Source organism: Piliocolobus tephrosceles, chromosome 3 (genome assembly GCF_002776525.5).
Source record: "Piliocolobus tephrosceles isolate RC106 chromosome 3, ASM277652v3, whole genome shotgun sequence".
Lineage (NCBI taxonomy): Eukaryota > Metazoa > Chordata > Mammalia > Primates > Cercopithecidae > Piliocolobus > Piliocolobus tephrosceles.
In genome coordinates, this window is record NC_045436.1 from 89,397,687 (window position 1) to 89,417,780 (window position 20,094).

General features: G+C 38.1%; 1 protein-coding gene and 1 pseudogene across 5 annotated transcripts in view; one reads left to right on the forward strand and one right to left on the reverse strand.

The window, feature by feature from the left end:
- SEC24B (SEC24 homolog B, COPII coat complex component) overlaps positions 1-20,094 on the forward strand; it is a 114,067-nt gene that overhangs the window by 81,838 nt on the left and 12,135 nt on the right. For all 5 annotated transcript variants that reach the window (XM_023219917.3, XM_023219918.3, XM_023219919.3 and 2 more), the window contains 10 exons: positions 1,585-1,711; positions 3,424-3,533; positions 6,443-6,555; positions 10,532-10,650; positions 11,299-11,354; positions 11,592-11,798; positions 15,284-15,407; positions 15,808-15,966; positions 16,747-16,920; positions 18,406-18,516. In XM_023219917.3, coding sequence (XP_023075685.2) covers positions 1,585-1,711; positions 3,424-3,533; positions 6,443-6,555; positions 10,532-10,650; positions 11,299-11,354; positions 11,592-11,798; positions 15,284-15,407; positions 15,808-15,966; positions 16,747-16,920; positions 18,406-18,516 — 1,300 coding nt within the window. The remainder of the gene's footprint in view (positions 1-1,584; positions 1,712-3,423; positions 3,534-6,442; positions 6,556-10,531; positions 10,651-11,298; positions 11,355-11,591; positions 11,799-15,283; positions 15,408-15,807; positions 15,967-16,746; positions 16,921-18,405; positions 18,517-20,094) is intronic.
- On the reverse strand, positions 9,300-9,426 carry LOC113224985 (annotated as a pseudogene).

Sequence of the window (20,094 nt, forward strand, 5' to 3'; positions counted from 1 at the left end):
AGTGCAGGATAATTAATAGATGTAATTGTAATCAAATTCTATGAGATACTTAGGTAGTGAGTACAATATGAGAAGTGATTCCCTGTGGATACAATAGCAAAAGTTTTCTATAAGTGATGAAGTCCGACCTGGATTTTGAAAGATTAGTAGTTTTGGAAAGTGGAATGACCATGGAAGGTAGATACACTTTAGGAGTTCTTCGTTAAACACAAAGGAAACACCAACAATGATGTCCACTTAGACAGGAAAACTGTCTGTTCCTTAACAAATTAAACAAATTTGTTAATTAAAACAAAAACTTTGTAACAGTAGGGATTTTTAAACCTTTGAAGTTTTAAAAGTTTTAAATTTTGAAAACTTCAAAAATAATTTTATTCAGGGCTGTTTTATTTGTACTTCATAAGTTGCATTTCTCTCTCAAACTTTTTTTACTACTGTTGTTTACTACCCTTCTTACTGGTTCTGAGTATTCTTTTGCTCTCATTCATCCAAAAAATATTGATTGACTACCTGTCACGTTGGAAGCTGGAGATACAAAGATTAAAAAGCTTTCCTGTGAAGTTTATTTTCCTACTAGAAGATTAGGATCAAAATGAATAGAAAATAAAAAAATTCTAGTATGCAATAAGTACATGAATTTATTCAGTGAATATTTTTAATAACCTATAATACTCTTAAAACCTTATCTGTAAACCAAGACAGTTAATTTCATATATATATATATACACACACACATATATATATGTGAGTTTTTCTCTAAATATGGATATCATACAAATACCTTCTGGAAGCATATATACTAAATTGTTTACAGTGACATCTTCTATGATGTAGAATTCTGTAATTTTTTATTTTCTCATTCTCAGTTAACTGTATTTCCTGATTGCTTTTTACAACAGATATGTGGTTACTTGCATAACAATAATCATATGTGAAAAAATTAAATACAAAGATCAAAATGTTCATGTGCAGATAGAACAAAAAACAGAATGAAATATACTAAAATGATAGCAGGTTAATTCAGGGACATAGAATAATATGTGATCTCTTAATCTTTTTTCATATTTTCTAAATTTTCTACTTGAATATAAAATTCCTTTCCCAAACTAAGCATAGAGATGTGATTTTTAAAAAAGGCACATTGTGTTTGACTGCTTCGGGCCTCAGCTCCTGTCAGAAATTGCTGTGGCAGTCTAATGAACAGTGCCTGATAGTCTAGTACCAGGTGCAGTCAACAAAGACAAAGGTATTTGTATATGGTATATTTCTTTCTCACTGTTATTTGTAAAGTTCAGCTGATAAGATCTCACTTAAATTATTTTCTTGGCCAATGTTTGGTATGACTTTATTTTAGTGTTATGATTTGTGACAAGAGGGAGAAAACTTGATGGCTACATGTGTTGCCCAGCATGTCGCTGGATTTTATTAATATCCTTCCATATAAAACCACAAAAAAACCACTGCAATCTCTGCTTTCCAGGTTCAAGTTAAGGTTTATGTTCTATATATGGAACAGAGCAGTGTACGTCCTCTTTTTCCTTGGGGTGCCTTTTTCTGCTACAAGTTATTTATTTTATTTCCTAGCAATTACCAGTGATAACATCAAATACCATTGTGAGGTGCCGATCCTGTCGAACATACATTAACCCCTTTGTATCCTTCATTGATCAACGTAGATGGAAATGCAATTTGTGCTATAGAGTTAATGATGGTGAGTTTTAGATTCTTAAATGTGTTTTAATCCTATTTTCAACATTTTTTTGACATTTTGTCATCTCCTGGTTTCTCTCTTCATTTCTTTAAAAAGAATTTTCATGCCATCTTTAGTAGAGGGGAATATAGGTTAAGGCTAGGACTAGGGATTCTTCATTTTGGCTGACCAAGGGGTAATTGACAATGAGGAGAGTAACAGTGAGGACAAAGTAAAAAAAAAAAAGGTTAGAAACAGTGACAATCGTGCAGGTGAGCTTATGCAGACTAGTTATGCTTGCCCCTGACAGTAAGATTGTCTTACATTTGTCTGTTTGGTTCATTCAACTCAGGTAGAGCTTTGCCAGTGTATCAAGATGCATGCATGTATATGTGTCTGTCTCTTGTTCCCTTTACTTATTTCTTTGGTTCCCTTACTAGAGTTGCTTTCAAATTTTTGTTTCTCTGTCTGATTTTTTTCCATGTCATTTGATATAATAACTAGGATACAAGTCTAAGAAGGAAGGTTACTTGCATCCTGGTTTTCTCACCTGATTTCAGAACATAAGTTTTTTTTATCCTTCTATTTTTTTTTTTTTTTTTTAGTTTTTTTTTTTTTTTTTTGAGACAGGGTCTTGCTCTGTCACCTAGGCTGGAGTGCAGTTGTGTGATATGGCTCACTGCAATCCCTGCTTTCCAGGTTCAAGCTATAAGTTCTTCTCATGCCTCAGACTCCCAAATAGCTGAGACTACAGGCTTGCACCACCCCTCCTGGCTAATTTTTGTATTTTTAGTAGAAATGGGATCTCGCCATGTTGTCCAGGCTAGTCCTGAACTCCTGGGCTCATGTGATCCATCCGCCTCAGGCTTCAGTCTCCTAAGAGCTGGGATTACAGACATGAGCTGCTGCACCCAGCCCTGATCTTTTTTTTTTTTTTTTGAGATGGAGTCTCGCTCTGTCACCCAGGTTGGAGTGCAGTGGCGCAATCTCGGCTCACGGCAACCTCCACCTCCCGGGTTCAAGCAATTCTTCTGCCTCAGCCTCCCGAGGAGCTGGGACTACAGGTGTCCACCACCACGTCTGGATAATTTTTGTATTTTTTAGTAGAAATGGGGTTTCACAATATTGGCCAGGCTGGTCTCGAATTCCTGACCTCATGATCTGCCCCCTGCCTCAGCCTCCCAAAATGCTGGGATTACAGGTGTGAGCCACCGCGCCTGGCCCCCTGATTTTTTTTTTTTTTTTTTTTTCTGAGACAGAATCTCACTCTGTTGCCTAGGCTGGAGTACAGTGGTGCAATCTCAGCTCACTGCAACCTTTGCCTCCCAAGTTCAAGCGATTCTCCTGCCTCAGCCTCCTGAGTAGCTGGGATTACAGGCGCACACCACTATGCCTGACTAATTTTTGTTTTTTTAGTAGAGACGGGGTTTCACCGTGTTAGCCAGGATAGTCTCAATCTCCTGACCTTGTGATCCGCCTGCCGTCGCCTACCAGAGTGCTGGGATTACAGGCGTGAGCCACCGCCCTGATCTATTTTTTAAGGAGGGCTTAAAGGATTGATTTTTACCATTAAATGTAAACTGTTTATAAACTGTTTACATTTTATAAACTGTATTTTGTAAACTTGCTAAACCTCATGTAAATATTGATAATAGATATTTATATTTAGGTGTGTATGTATGTGTTTAGTTACAAATTGTGTCTCTAAATTTGTACTGGGACCTCTTATCTAGTTCCTGAAGAATTTATGTATAACCCCCTTACCCGATCTTATGGAGAGCCTCATAAACGACCGGAAGTTCAGAATTCAACTGTGGAGTTCATTGCTTCTTCGGATTACATGGTAACTATTCAGTGTTAAGATTTGTTGTGGAACACATATTGATCATTTGTAATTTTCTGTTAAGTGAATTCTTATCGAGATTTTGAAATTGTTTATACTCATAATTTTTAAAAACAAATTAATGCTGAAAGTTTATATTTAACAAAGAGAAAATCTTTCTAAAGGTTATTTGATCTTAGAAGGCTTTCTATGAGTAAGAAATGTTCTATCTGTCTGATGATGGACACTAGCATCTACGATTTGTTGCCATTTTTATTTCCTTGCATGGAATGGATATAAGTAACCTTTTACCATTTAACATTTGAGACTCTCAAAACAGAGAAATGCATATTTTTGCCTAAAATGTAAGTTTTTTTGCCAAGTACAGATATCAAGATAAGTGGATATGGACTTCTGTCTAATTTTTTCTTCTGTTCCAATTAGGAAATTCTATCTGTTCTTTAATTATATGAACTCTAAGATCTCATTCTTCTTTTCACTTCAAAAATGAATTATTGCCGGGCGCGGTGGCTCAAGCCTGTAATCCCAGCACTTTGGGAGGCCGAGATGGGTGGATCACGAGGTCAGGAGATCGAGACCATCCTGGCTAACACCGTGAAACCCCGTCTCTACTAAAAATACAAAAAACTAGCCGGGCGCGGTGGTGGCGCCTGTGGTCCCAGCTACTCCGGAGGCTGAGGCAGGAGAATGGCGTAAACCCGGGAGGCGGAGCTTGCAGTGAGCTGAGATCCGGCCACTGCACTCCAGCCTGGGCGACAGAGCTAGACTCCGTCTCAAAAAAAATAAAAATAAAAAATGAATTATTGACCCAAAGTTTTGCTCATCTTATCGTATCTTCTCTTTTTAACATATTTATAAAAACTGTGTTGGCTGGGCACGGTGGCTCATGCCTGGAATCCCAACACTTTGGGAGGCCGAGGCGGGTGGATCACCTGAGGTCAGGAATTTAAGACCAGCCTGGCCAACATGGTGAAACCCTGTCTCTACTAAAGATACAAAAATTAGCTGGGCGTGGTGGCGCATGCCTGTAATCCTAGTTACTAGGGAAGCTGAGGCAAGATAATTGCTTGAACGTGGGAGGGGAAGGTTGCAGTGAGCCGAGATCGTGCCATAGGCACACAGCCTGGGCAACAGGGCAAGATTCCGTCTCAAAAACAAACCCAAAAAACTGTCTTCTGTAGCTACATCTCTAATCTTTGTCCGCAAAACTTAAACTGCTGCTAGTGAAAAGGAGTAACTGATGTCCATTACATTTTTGGCACCTGGTTCATCTGTATTTTTGTAATTTTTGTATTCTTTTGTGTCTGATTTGGCATATGCCCACCTAACTTCCATTTTCGTGTTTGTTTCTATATTAACTATAATAAACTTTCTTGATCACTTTTACTCTCAAGCTCTACCTTCTTTATGATTATTTTCCCACTCCATTCTGGGTCCTTAGGAATCTTAATCTAATTGAAGTGGTAAAGCAAGAAATAATCTTTCAAGTTTTGCCATATGATTCATATGGCCCTTGGTTAGCATATTTTTATTTTTTATTTATTTATTTATTTTTGAGATGGAGTCACGCTCTGTCACGCAGGCTGGAGTACAGTGACATGATGCCGCTTCACTGCAAGCTCCACCTCCAGGGTTCACGACATTCTCCTGCCTCAGCCTCCCGAGTAGCTGGGACCTACAGGCTCCTGCCACCATACCCGGCTAATTTTTTTGTATTTTTTAGTAGAGATGGGGTTTCACTGTGTTAGCCAGGATGGTCTCAATCTCCTGACCTCATGATCTGCCCGCCTTAGCCTCCCAAAGTGTTGGGATTACAGGCGTGAGCCACCGCGCCCGGCCCGGTTAGCATATTTTTCAGAAAAGATTTCATATATTCTTCTATTTTAACTTATTTATTTATTTAATTTTTACTTGAGACAGAGTTTCACTCTGTCACCCAAGCTAGAGATAGGGTTTTACCATGTTGCTCAGGCTGGTCTCAAACTCCTGGGCCCAATCTACCTACTTTGGCTTCCCAAAAGTGCTGGGATTACAGGCATGAGCCACTGCACCTGGCCTATTTCAACTTTATATAACAGCAGTTTTCAAGCGTACTCCAAAGAAAACAGTATAGTGAACCATCCTTTGCCCATCACCAAGCTTCAACAATTATCAACCATAAGGACTTTTCAAAGAATGTATTTATAGGCCAGGCACGGTGGCTAACACCTGTAATCCCAGCACTTTGGGAGGCCGAGGCGGGTGCATCAGCTGACATCAGGAGTTCGCAACCAGCCTGGCCAATACAGTGAAACTTCCCGGTCTCTACCAAATACAAAAACTAGCTGTGCGTGGTAGCATGTGCCTGTAGTCCCAGCTACTCAGGAGGCTGAGGCAGGAGAATCGCTTAAACCTGGGAGGCAGAGATTGCAGTGAGCCAAGATCACGCCGCTGCACTCCAGCCTGGATGACATAGTGAGACTCTGTCTCCAAGAAAAAAAAAAGTATTTACAATACCATCACAAGGACTTCCTTTACACATAGCACTTAAACATAAGGATTCAGTCACCTCCAGGTAACCCAGTAGCTGATACTAATGGCAAGTTGTTGGGTTTAAATTTTGTATTTAGGAAAGGGGAAGGGATGTACATCTAGAGAGCTTAGCCAACACTCCTTATCAGAAAAACATTTAACCCATCTATTTAACTGCGGCTGTGTGTCAACTGCCTTGTCATGCTTAGTCCACAACCAACTGAAAAGAAAAAAAAATTAAAAGCATATCATTTTCATGAACATATATTACAAAACAGCAATCCTATTTGTGTATTTTTTGTATTAATATATTCAGTAAATATCCAGTAGTAACAGTGATATATAAAAAGAATAAATTGTACCTACCAAATAAATTACTTTATTTTTATTCCTTTCAGCTGCGTCCTCCTCAACCTGCAGTTTACTTGTTTGTTTTAGATGTATCTCATAATGCAGTGGAAGCTGGATATTTGACAATTTTGTGCCAGTCACTCTTAGAAAATCTAGACAAGTAAGAATAATTTTAATTCATACTATACATGTGTGTATGTTATATATATCAATGGATATAAATATGAAGTGTTCACAGTTTGTGGGATTGAGTTTGGTTATATTTATCAACTAAAAAGAGTACTACTTATGTACCATAGAATAAGGATCTAGATACTCGAGTTATGATTTATGACTTGGTATCTGAATTATAGAATCATAAAAATCTAGTATTTAGTCAGGAATTTAGATCTTATCTAACTGTCTGACTTAGCCAATCTGAACACGGGGCCAGAAATCTTGAGTTAGCCTGTGTATCGGGAATCTGGATGAGACTATCAAAAAGACAAAAGATAACATGTTGGTGAGGATGTGGAGAAAAGGGAAACTACACTTTGGGGAATATAAATTAGTACAGCCATTATGGAAAACAGTATAAAGGTCCCTCAGAAAATTTAAAACAATTGTTGTATGATCCAGTAATCCCACTACTTGGAACATATCCAAAGAAAAATCAGTGTGTGGAAGATATGTCTGCACTCCCATGTTTATTGTAGCATTATTCACAAGAGCCAGGATACATAATCAGACTAAGTATCCATCAACAGATGGATGGATAAAGAAACCAGTATATGTGCAAATGGAATACTATCCACCCTTTAAAAAGAAAATTTTTCTCATTTGTGATACCATTGATAAACCTGGAGGTCATCACGTTAAGCGAGATAAGAACAGACATTGCATGTTCTCAGTCATTTGTGAGAACTAAAAAGGTAAATCTCATAAAAGTAGAGAGTACAGTGGTTGTTACCAGGGATAGGGTGGGAGGTTTCGAGAGATGCTAGCCAAAGTGTAAAAGATAGGAGGAATAAGTTCAAGAGATCTGTTGTACAACATGCTGCCTGTAGTTAATAGCAATATATTGTATTGTTGGAAAAATGCTGAGAGATTAGAATTGTATTCTCACTACAAAAATAGTAACTTTGTGAGGCAATGCATATATTCATTAGCTAGATTTAGCCATTCCACAGTGTGTGTGTATATATATGTGTATATATATATATATTTCAAAACAACATGTTTTCCATGACATATACATACAATTTTATCTGTCAGTTTAAATAACATTTAAAAAGATTTTTTAAAAAGAATCTGGATGAGAGAAATCTGGCTGTAATTTATGCCTGAGCAAGGAATTTTTTTCATGAACTTGTTTTAATTGCACTGATGACAGAATGAGCTGGTTTAAAGGGAAGGAGGAAACTGATTTTGTGCTTAATACGTTAGGAAGCCAGAAACTGAGCATTTTGTTTATTTATTTTTATTTTATTTATTTTTTTTGAGACAGAGTCTTGCTCTGTTGCCCAGGCTGGAGTGCAGTGGTGCAATCTTGGCTCACTGCAACCTCCGCTTTGTGAATTCAAGCAATTCTCCTGCCTCAGCCTCCCAAGTAGCTGGGATTACAGGCACCCACCACCACACCAGGCTAAGAAACTGAGCATTTTGGCACATTAGTAATGAGCTGGATTGTGGAAATGGAAATAGCGAGTATAGGATATGTGGCTTATACCTGGATCTCATTCCCTCCTCTGTGTCTACCAAGATTAGTCATGTAGGAGCCCCTCATCTAGCTTTAAAAATGAACTGTCCAAATCTCTGGAAAATACAGTTGTTTGCACATTTCTGTTCACTCCAACACCCACAAGAGATGTGACTTCAGGTTGTTAGTGAGAATGGTTCACCACTGCAGTGGTTCTCAACATGTGTAGAGGTGTGGGGCTTGTTATATATGAATACTCTGTCCCAAGTACTTTGGTGGTTCCAAAAGGTTCTCCTCTACCATATGAGCTTGAAGAGTCCTTGCCCTGTTGAATGCTACTTCTAGTCACCATAGTCTTCATATCACTGATCTTGGCCTGAAAGGAAACTGATAACATTAAGATGTTCAAGATTTTAAAAATTCAGAGATATTGAGAGATTTGCTTTTAGTGTTTGTTGCTTCATGTACTTTAGTCACAAGTGCTTCAAAAATAGCTTTAACAGTGAGTGGCGGCCTGGCGTGGTGGCTCAAGCCTGTAATCCCAGCACTTTGGGAGGCCGAGACGGGTGGATCACGAGGTCAGGAGATTGAGACCATCCTGGCTAACACGGTGAAACCCCGTCTCTACTAAAAAATACAAAAAAAAAAAACTAGCCGGGCGAGGTGGCGGGCACCTGTAGTCCCAGCTACTCAGGAGGCTGAAGCTGGAGAATGGCGTAAACCCGGGAGGCGGAGCTTGCAGTGAGCTGAGATTGCGCCACTGCACTCCAGCCTGGGCGACAGAGCAAGACTCCGTCTCAAACAAAAAAAAAAAAAAAAAATGAGTGGCAATGGAAGACTACTCTACAGAGATGATTGGTTGGCTTGTTGTTGGTTTATTGTTGATGTTTCTGTCTTTTTTTTTTTTTTTTTTTTGAGACAGAGGCCTGCTCTGTTCCCCAAGCTGGAGTGCAGTGGTGTGATCTCTGCTCACCGCAGCCTTGACCTCCCAGGCTCAAGTGATCCTCCCACCTCAGCCTCCTGAATAGCTGGGACTACAAGCGCACACCATCACACTTGGCTAATTTTTGTATATTTGGTAGAGACAGTGTTTTGCCATGTTGCCCAGGCTGATCTTGAACTCCTGAGCTCAAGCGATCCACCCACCTCAGCCTCCCTAAGTGCTGGGATTATAGCCACTGCACCTGGCCTGTTTTTGTTTTTAAATACCAAGTTTTAATCCCCCAAGAGGGTACACCATTCTTGGAGGTACTAAAATACCAGGTTGATGCATAGAGTGGATTGAGCAAGCTCCTATTACGTCACTATGCTCCAGAAATCCATTTAATCTATTAGCCTTGTATTGAAAAGTATGAAATAGGAGCCACACTGAGAGAGATGATTGACAACTTGTAAATTAAATAGACTGTGCAAAACCAAAAGTGTAAAACTGGGAATGGAAAATGTTTTAAAAATATTTCTATTTGATTATAGCAGAAAATAGAAGCATTGGGAAAGTAAAAGAAAAAGAAAGTGATAGAATAGCAACAAATGTATAATATGTTTTGGAAAGGGCTCTGGAAACTTCTTTGAGAAAGAAGAGTTTGATGCTGGAGCAGTTTCAGCTCAACTTCGTTTATTTTTAGCTTGGAGTAGGTCAGTAGTCTCCTCTAACCAGTAATAAATGACCCCACCCCTCAGTGATCTTAGAAGTCTCACAGGAGTGAAGATTAGTATGTGGAAATGTCATAAATATTAACCATATTGGTAAGCTGAACATCCACATAACTTGTGGCATTCTGTTCTCTGAAATGCTCTTGACCCACCTTGCAGACTATATCTGAATACCGTGATTAGTCATCCATAGCAGTGATAATGCTTCTTGCTTTGATGCATATTCTATTTTGGCATCCTATAATATCCAAAGACATTTTAAAGGCATTGTTAAAACAATAAATTACATAACTCAAGTTAACATAGTTGGTAGTACTTAGTAATATGCTTCTGTAAGGTGAGGCATCTATCTTATTAATAAAGAAAGCTTGACAGGCAGTGAAATGGTAATTTATTCTTTTATACTGTGGCATCGACTTTTGAAAACAGCTCTAACAACATTTTAAAAGATTAATGATAGATAAAATGTTTCAGTGTTCATAAATGTGGTTTTTGTGTAAAATTTTACACATTAAAATCTGATTTGCAGTATATTCAGTCTTTTCTTGGAAAGTACTAATTTCTCATTCTGCCCTTAAAATGCTTAAGCAAGATACACTATTGTTCTGATATTGGAACTGAAAGTAAGTTTTCACCTTGGTCTTCTTCTCTGATATATATTTGTTTAGATAGGGATAATTTTTCTTTCCCCTGTAGAAAAGCATATGTGTAATTATCTTTGGACTTAAATTACTATTTCATTATTTTGTGAAATGAAATATGTTACTGAGCACTCTGAATTTAAAATTGTCATTTTTATCTTTAGGCTTCCTGGAGATTCACGAACAAGAATAGGATTCATGACCTTTGATAGCACTATTCATTTCTACAATTTACAAGAAGGATTATCACAGCCTCAAATGCTGATTGTGTCTGATATAGATGGTAAGCAGTCAGTAAAATAAAAACCTGACTACGGACTTTGAAATGGGGGCTACTTTATTTTAATATATATCTTGCTGTATGCTGTGAGGATAATGTCATGCACTTTAGTATCTGTTCAAAATAATTGTTTTTCTGGAAATACTTGATTCTAAGTTATTTATGCCTGTGTATGTATTATACACATGTATGTATAATATATATAGAGTGTGTATATTTAATAAAGCAATATTGGGTGGGCGCGCTGGCTCACGCCTATAATCCCAACACTTTGGGAGGCCAAGGTGGGCGGATCACCTGAGATCAGGAGGGAGTTCAAGACCAGCCTGACCAACATGGAGAAACCCTGTCTCTGCTAAAAATGCAAAATTAGCCAGGCGTTGTGGCACTTGCCCGTAATCTCAGCTACTCAGGAGGCTGAGACAGGAGAATTGCTTGAACCCGGGAGGTGGAGGTTGCAGTGAGCTGAGATCACACCATTGCACTCCAGCCTGGGCAACAAGAGCGAAACTCCATCTCAAAAAAATAAAATAAATAAAATAAAGCAAAATTATAGTACACATTACATGTGTGACCTGATAAAAACTTCAGGATTTTCTAATGTATTCTTTTGATTCGATTTGTTGATTAAAATATATGTTTTCCCTATAGATGTTTTTCTACCTACACCGGATAGTTTACTTGTGAATCTATATGAAAGTAAAGAGGTAAGGTTGATTTATTTTCTTAAAGCATAAAAATGTATTGTGACTGGTAACTAAAATGTTTAACATTTATTTACTTGATATATTAATATTACAAATAATAGTGTAAATGGCATGTCTATTGACTCCTCAGTTCCAGTCCCTAGAAATACAGTGACGCATGATACACTATGGAATGTTTAAAAGAAGATTATTCCTTTGCCTTCTCAGTAATTCAACTTTTGATCTTTGTTTTCTCAGCTTATAAAAGACTTACTGAATGCATTACCAAATATGTTCACCAATACAAGAGAAACACACAGTGCCCTTGGTCCTGCACTTCAGGCTGCCTTTAAATTAATGTCTCCAACAGGTGGCCGTGTGTCTGTATTTCAGACACAGTTACCTTCCTTGGGTGCAGGACTTCTGCAATCCAGAGAAGATCCTAATCAGAGATCAAGTACAAAGGTATTTTATATTTAGCTTTTTGTCATATTCAAGATTGTGTAATTATTTGTTTATTCTACTTTTCTAATTCATTAATAATAAAAAACTGGAAGAGAGTTGGGTTTTTTTGTTTGTTTGTTTTTTGAAACGTGGTCTCACACTGTCGCCCAGACTGGAGTGCAGTGGCACGATCTTGTCTCACTGCAACCTCTGCTTCCTGGGTTCAAGCGATTCTCCTGCTTCCGCCTCCTGAGTAGCTGGGATTACAGGTGTGCGCCACCATGCCTGGCTAATTTTTGTATTTTTAGTAGAGATGGGGGTTTCACCGTGTTCGTCAGGCTGGTCTCGAACTCCTGGCCTTGTGATCTGCCTGCCTCAGCCTACCAAAGTGCAGGAATTACAGGCATGAGCCACTGCGCCTGGCCGCCAGAGAGTTTTTGTTTGTTTTTGTTTGTTTGTTTGTTTGAAACAGATTCTTGCTCTGTCGCCCATGCTGGAGTGCAGTGGCGCGATCTCGGCTCACTGCAAGCTCTGCCTGCCGGGTTCACGCCATTCTCCTGCCTCAGCCTCTGGAGTAGCTGGGACTACAGGTGCCTGCCACCACGCCCAGCTAATTTTTTTGTATTTTTATTAGAGACGGGGTTTCACAGTGTTAGCCAGTATGGTCTCAATCTCCTGACCTCGTGATCCACCCACCTCAGCCTCCCAAAGTGCTGGTGTTACAGGCGTGAGCCACTGCGCCCAGCAAGAGTTTTTTTTTTTTTTGAGATGGAGTCTTGCTCTGTCGCCCGGGCTAGAGTGCAGTGGCCGGATCTCAGCTCACTGCAAGCTCCACCTCCCGGGTTTACGCCATTCACCTGCCTCAGCCTCCAGAGTAGCTGGGACTACAGGCGCCCGCCACCTCGCCCGGCTAGTTTTTTTGTATTTTTAGTAGAGACGGGGTTTCACCGTGTTAGCCAGGATGGTCTCGATCTCCTGACCTCGTGATCCGCCTGTCTCGGCCTCCCAAAGTGCTGGGATTACAGGCTTGAGCCACCACGCCCGGCCTAAGAGTTTTTAACTCAAATTATCTTTTTGGTTTTGTGTTACAGTATGTTCTTTTTATTACTTTATAAGTCATAGAAATTTATAAATCATTTAGTATAACCCTTTCATTTTATAGATGAGGAAGTAGAGTATCTAGGTAAAGGTTAAATAACTATTTAATGGTAATGGTAGTGCGACTTGATTTTCTGACTCCAATGTTATTTTCTATTACATAAGTGGTAAAACTTACTAAATGTATCTATTGTAATTCAACATGCTCATACTAATAAACGTTTTAATTATAAAGATAACACAGATCATTGTATAACACTTGGAAAGTGGAGAATAACATAAATCACCAATAATCTAACGATACTAGCATTTAGTTATACAAACATACAAATAAGGATAATTGGGCATCATACGTGTGTGTGTGTGTGTGTGTGTGTGTTTAACTGACCTTTTTCATTGAAGAATATATTGTGAGTATTCTGTGAAGTCACAAAGTAAATGTGAAAATAATCAATTAATTGATTGCTTTTCAGCCATTAAATAGTTGTCTTCAGAATTTTTTTCTTTTGTTTTTTAAAAGTAGAGACAACATCTTGCTGTGTTGCCTAGGCTGGCCTCAAACTGCCGAGATCAAGCAATACTCCTGCCTCAGCCCCGCAAAGTGCTGGGATTGCAGATGTCAGCCAGAGCTGTATTTGCACTATTTTTTTAAAAAAGGGCTGGGTGTGGTAGCACCTGCCTGTAACCTTAGCTACTCAAGAGGCTGAGCCTAGAGGATGTTTGAGCTTAGGAGTTTTAAACCAGCTTGAGCAATGTAACAAGACATTTTAAAAAATAACAATAACGGCCAGGTGCAGTGGCTCACACCTATAATCCCAGCACTTTGGGAGGCAAAGGAGGGTGGATCACTTGAGTCCAGGAGTTTGAGACCAGTCTGGCCAACATTGCAAAACCCTATCTCTCCTAAAAATACAAAAATTATCTGGGTGCAGTGGTGCATGCCTGTAATCCCAGCTGCTTGGGTGGCTGAGGCAGGAGAATCGCTTGAACCAGGGAGGCAGAGGTTGCAGTGAACTGTGATCACTGCCACTGCACTCCAGCCTGGGCAACAGAGGGAGACCCTGTCTCAAAAAAAAAAATAAAACAATAATAATAATGAAAGGAATATATGAAGCTGAACATCACTTAGGTTTTATGTGAAGATTTGGTCAGGGCATTTTTAAGCCCTTATTTCAAATAATAAATGAACTACAATAGTCATTTTTCTTTTGTACAAGTTCTGTCTGGCCTCAACATATATTTGAGAACATGTCATTATAAGTAGTTATAAGTGCGAATTAAACAGTTTTAATAGTGTCATAAATCTTTAGCCACATATCCAGTTTTGCCTTAGGATAAATTCCTAGAAGTGAAATTATTGGGTTAAAGGGCATAATCTTTAAGTTATTAAAGAATGTTTTGTTTTTTCGGGTTTTTTAATCAACCTCTCTTCTTAAGGACTCTCATCCTGTAACCTCCATTAAGTAGTGTTGCTTTTTTTATTCTTCACCACTATGCTAGAGAAAAAAGGCACCATATTTCACTCTTTATAGAAATTGTATTTTAAAAATGCATTTGAGAAGGAAGCTAATTTTAAAATAATTGTATATTTTAAACTCATCAAGAAGTGTAGCTGGCATTTAGTTCGTTGACCCATTACAATCCATTATAAATTACTGTGGTGTTTTGAACATAGGAAGCTGTTATATATTTACTGAATCCTTTGATAGAGTTTTGTTTTGTTTTCTCATTTAACTTTCAGAAATATTCTCTGTCTGTCTGCCTGGGACGCTAAAGTTTCAGTATCTGTTCTGGTTTACATATTCCTTCATATCCTTAATTCCTTGTATTAGAGTACGCTCTAATATCATCATCATGCAGTGTAATTAAGAGGATTGAAACATTTTGTTAGGAAATATTGCATGGTGATTAAGAACTTGGAGACTCTCTCTAGTGTCACCTTCTCAGCTCAAGTCTTCTCATACCAAAAAGAAACACCTTCCTTAATCTTTTATTCTTAAGTTATGTAACAATATTTAATAATGGTTAACAGCACTCATTCTGTAGCCAGATTTCTTGGGTTTATATTCCAATATCCATCCCTCAATATCTATATAATCTTGGTCAAGTTACTTAATCAGTTATCACCTCAGTTTCTTCGTCTGAAAATGTAGTTAATAAAAACCATATGAGATGTGTTATGAAAATTATTTAATTTGTGTGAAACATCTTAGTGGTGGCACATAAGTGTTTTTTATAAAGATTATCTATCATTGTTATTATCACAGGAAATCTGCACCAAATGCCTAGACATTTAAAAAACTCCTTAGTTTGGTAGGGAGGCAGAGGACATCCTTTTTATTATAAAAGTGACATGAAAACATGAGCATAAAGATTTCTAGCTCTTACTTTATGATCTGTTGACTTAGGTGGTACAACATCTTGGCCCTGCAACTGATTTTTATAAGAAGCTTGCATTAGATTGCTCAGGACAGCAAACTGCAGTGGATTTGTTCCTTTTAAGTTCACAGTATTCTGATCTTGCTTCGCTAGGTAAGGGAAGTCATCATGTGTACATTTATTTAAATAAACGTTTTTAATGCATACTTAAATCTAAACTCTTCAGTAAGCATTCTCAATATTTTAGGGAGAAAGGCATGTGCATTAGATAGACAATATCTATGAAAAATACCAGTAAAGTTTAAAGCACTATACAAATATAAAACGTCACTAGTATTTTGTTTATATAGCATGATTCCCTTACCATTCTGCTCAACAGTAAACTTTATCATATATTTTATAGATATTACTGTTTTCTCAGATTTGTATGTTCTTATTTTGATGGCTTAGATTTTCTCATGACTTAGATTTCTTCATAATGTGAATCTGTACTATTGTTGGATAAGTAGAATATTATTTCTGTAACTAATACTTTTTGTATTTCTCTCTAAAGCTTGCATGTCCAAGTATTCTGCAGGGTGCATCTATTATTATCCATCATTCCACTATACTCACAATCCTTCACAAGCAGAAAAGTTACAAAAAGACCTGAAACGGTATCTCACAAGAAAAATTGGGTTTGAAGCTGTTATGAGAATAAGGTGTACTAAAGGTATGAAGTTGTAAAACTTATACTTTATATTAAATACTTGTATCAAAGTCAGTGAGCATTCCATGTATTGACTACCTCTGACTGTTCTTTATGGAAGACTGTTTGATCTGGTTAGCCATACCATGTTTTAAATAGATAATAGTTATCGAATAATCCTTGCCCAATTTTTAAAAATAACTTGAATAAGTAGACAAAAGTAATGTTTGGTTTACTCAGAAGAACCTAAGAGAAAGCGTATATTAGAAATGATTTTAGAAGGAGAATTAGAGGGGAATAGGGAAGATCTTAAATAAGAATTGTCAAATTAAGGGTCTTTGCCTTCATAATCATTTAATGTACACTTCCTTGGTTTTATGTGACTATTTGTTTTAATCCTTTATTTTAAACCTAGGATGAGTTATATAATAACCCTCATTTGTTTAATTTACAAAATTTGTTTTGTAAAACCCTCATTTGTTTTACAAATTAAACCCTCGTTTGTTTAATTTTGCAAATTAAACAAATGTTTAGTCAGATTATGTCTGACTTCAAGTCACATGTGAGAAAATGTAAATAAGGTTAGGTGTCAATACAACTGAAATGTATAGTCTGCCTTTTATATAATATCCACTGGTTTTTTTGAATTAATATTTTAGAAAGTCTGTCTACACTTGAACCTTACTCCCCAGTTATCCTTTTGATTCAAAATCATAAACATCTTTGACTTTAAAAAGTAACTTTAGGTTGAGGTGAAGATATTATTGTTAACTTCATTTTTTTGTATCATTTTCTCTTTTTTAGGTCTTTCAATGCACACTTTTCATGGTAACTTCTTTGTCCGTTCTACTGATTTGTTATCCCTTGCCAACATCAATCCTGATGCTGGATTTGCAGTGCAGTTGTCAATTGAAGAAAGTTTAACAGATACTTCCTTAGTATGTTTTCAAACAGCCCTATTATATACATCAAGCAAAGGTAAGTAATGTTACATCAAGTGACATTAACAATGATATACATCAAGTAATGTTAACAGAAATGAAATATAGTCTGCAACAGTAATTCTCCCCTCCTTTCACATGGCCTTTAGTGGAGTGGGGAAAAAGAAAGAATACACAGTGGGAAGTAATGGAATTTGTATTAGTTAATCAAATATATGTTGTTATTTTCTTTCTTTTTTTACTCTCACATTTGAGTCTTTAAATAGTACACTTTTTTAATTTATGGAAGACTTGTATTCCTAGAATCTTGTTTCAGAACAATTCATGCTAAATCCAGCTATGCCATTCTGTAGGGAAAAAATAGGTTAGCCTGTTGCTGTGTTATTATAGATAGAAGTAAGTTTAAGAGACTCCATTCGGCTCTATATTTGAGATGCTGTTAATCTGTGACTCTACCCCCAATCTTGTCCTTGCTAGAAACATTGCTGTGCTAATTAAAGTTGAAAGGATTCTGGGCTGTAAGGAATGTGCTTTGTTAGATAAATGTTCAAAGCCTGCTTGGTTTGAAGGTCAGTACCAGTCCTTTAAATCTCAGTAAAAGAAAAACATCTGTCTCCTGCCTGATACTGGGAAAATGTAACAGCTCCGTGTATCTGTAAGCCTTACTGCTGATTTACTCCCTTATCTTTTTGGCAATAAATACTGAGGGAACTCAGAGACCGGTGCCAGTGTGGGTCCTCTGAAAGCACAGCACTGGCCCCCTGGGGCCCTGCTTTTCTCTCTATATACTTTGTCTCTGTGTCTTTATTTCTTTTCTCAAGTCTCTCGTTTCCACCTAGCGAGAAGCACCCACAGGTGTGGAGGGGCAGGCCACCCCTTCACCATTCTTTGTATTATTTCTTGCTCCATAAAGTAAAAAACTGTTTAGCAATTAAGACCTTCATTTGTTACTTGACAGTTAAGTTTTCTGATACTTTACTCTGGGATATAATTTAGAATGAGTGATATAGCGTATGTTCATACTCTGCAGATATGGAGAGAGTTTAATTTTCTTGTAAAAATGTTAATTGTAAAACTTTGTTTTTACATCTCAAAATCCTGTTGGTGACATAATCTACCCAGAACAATAACTTGAATAAAAATTCGACTTGTGGCCGGGCATGGTGGTGGTTCATGCCTGTAATCCCAGCACTTTGGTAGGCCGAGGTGGGTGGATCACCTGAGGTCAAGAGTTCAAGACCAACCTGGCCAATTGGTGAAACCCTGTCTCTACTAAAAATACAAAAATTAGCTGGGCATGGTGGCGGGCACCTGTAATCCCAGCTACTTGGGAGGCTGAGGCAGGAGAGAATCACTTGAACCCGGGAGACAGGTTGCAGTGAGCTGCGGTCACAGCATTGCACTCTAGCCTAAGAGACAGAGCAAGACTCTGTCTCAAAAAAAAAAAAAGAAAGTATTCGACTTGTTTGCTTTGTTTTATTTCCTTTTTGATCTAATGTATTTTCAATGACTTTTTTTTTAGGTGAGCGGAGAATTAGAGTACATACACTTTGTTTGCCAGTGGTAAGTTCACTAGCAGATGTATATGCGGGAGTGGATGTACAAGCTGCCATCTGCCTTCTGGCAAACATGGGTGAGTAAAAATTGAAGGAACAGGTGAAATGTATTTTTCTGTCTTGAAAACTGAAGCTTGGCTGGGGGCAGTGGCTCACGCCTGTAATCCCAACATTTTGGGAGGCCGAGGCAGGCAGATCACGAGGTCAGGAGTTTGAGACCAGCCTGGCCAACATGGTGAAGCCCTGTCTCTATTAAAAGTACGAAAAATTAGCCGGGCGTGGTGACAGGTGCCTGTAATCCCAGCTTCTCAGGAGACTGAGACAGGAGAATTCCTTGAACCAGGGAGGCGGAAGTTGCAGTGAGCCAAGACCACGTCACTCCACTCCAGCCTGGGCAACAGAGCAAGACTCTGTCTCAAAAAAAAAAAAAAAGAAAAAGAAAGAAACTGAAGCTAGGGTTTTCTCTTATTTAAAAAGCATATGTTTTACATTTTTATTTACTGCAATGTGAATCAGACTGTCCTCACATTTCTTGCTTAATCTTACTTTCAGAATCTTTGAGAGAATTCATAATCTCTAAAAATGTGGTAAAAACTGAAATGTCCTTCAAATAATGTGTGCACAAACCACGGTACAATCATACAATCAAATATAATTCAGCAATAAAAAGGAATGAACTGTCAGTACTTAAACAAACATGGATGCATCTCAGAGACATTGTGCTGAGTGAAAGAAGCTGGACTCAAAAAGCTGCATAGGCCGGGTGTGGTGGCTCACGCCTGTAATCCCAACACTTTGGGAAGCCGAGGTGGGCGGATCACTTGAGGTCAGGAGTTCAAGACCAGCCTGGCCAACATGGTGACACCCTGTATTTTTCTAATACAAGAAAAATATTAGCTGGGGTTGGTGCTGCACGCCTGTAATCCCAACTACTTGGAGGAGGCTGAGGCAGGAAAATCCCTTGAACCCAGGAGGCGGAGGTTGCTGTGAGCAGAGGTCGCGCCACTGTACTCCTGCCTCAGTGACAGAGTGAGACTCCACCTGAAAAAAAAAAAAAAAATGCTGCATACAAATGATTCCATATATATGACATTCAAGAAAAGGGAAAATTGGAGTTGAGGCCGAGGGAGGGTTTTACTACAAAGGGGCAAGTGTAAGGGGATAATTTTGGAGTGATGTAACTATTGTGTATCCTGATTGTGTAGAGATTACATGGTTACTCATTTGACACATAACCACTACAGAACGGTACTTAATTATTTGTAAGTCTAAAAAAATCCTTTTGAGAATTAACATAGCACTTAAATGTTTTCAATGAATTTGCCTTGTAGATGAACTCAGACATGAAACAAGCCTTGCTATTTCCCATGCAGTCCTAGGGAAAGAGAGTCATTAATACTAATTTGGGGAAAATTATAATAGCATTTACTAAAGGATCCAATTTTTTTTAAATAACAGAAGCATTTAATCAGTCCGGGAGTAGTGGCTCATGCCTGTAATCCCAGCATTTTGGGAGACTGAAGCAGTAGGATCACTTGACTACAGGAGTTCAAGACCAGACTGGTCAATGGGGTGAGACCCTGTCTGTATTAAAAATACAAAAATTAGCTGGATGTGGTGGTGCACACGTGTGGTCCCAGCTACTCAGCAGGCTG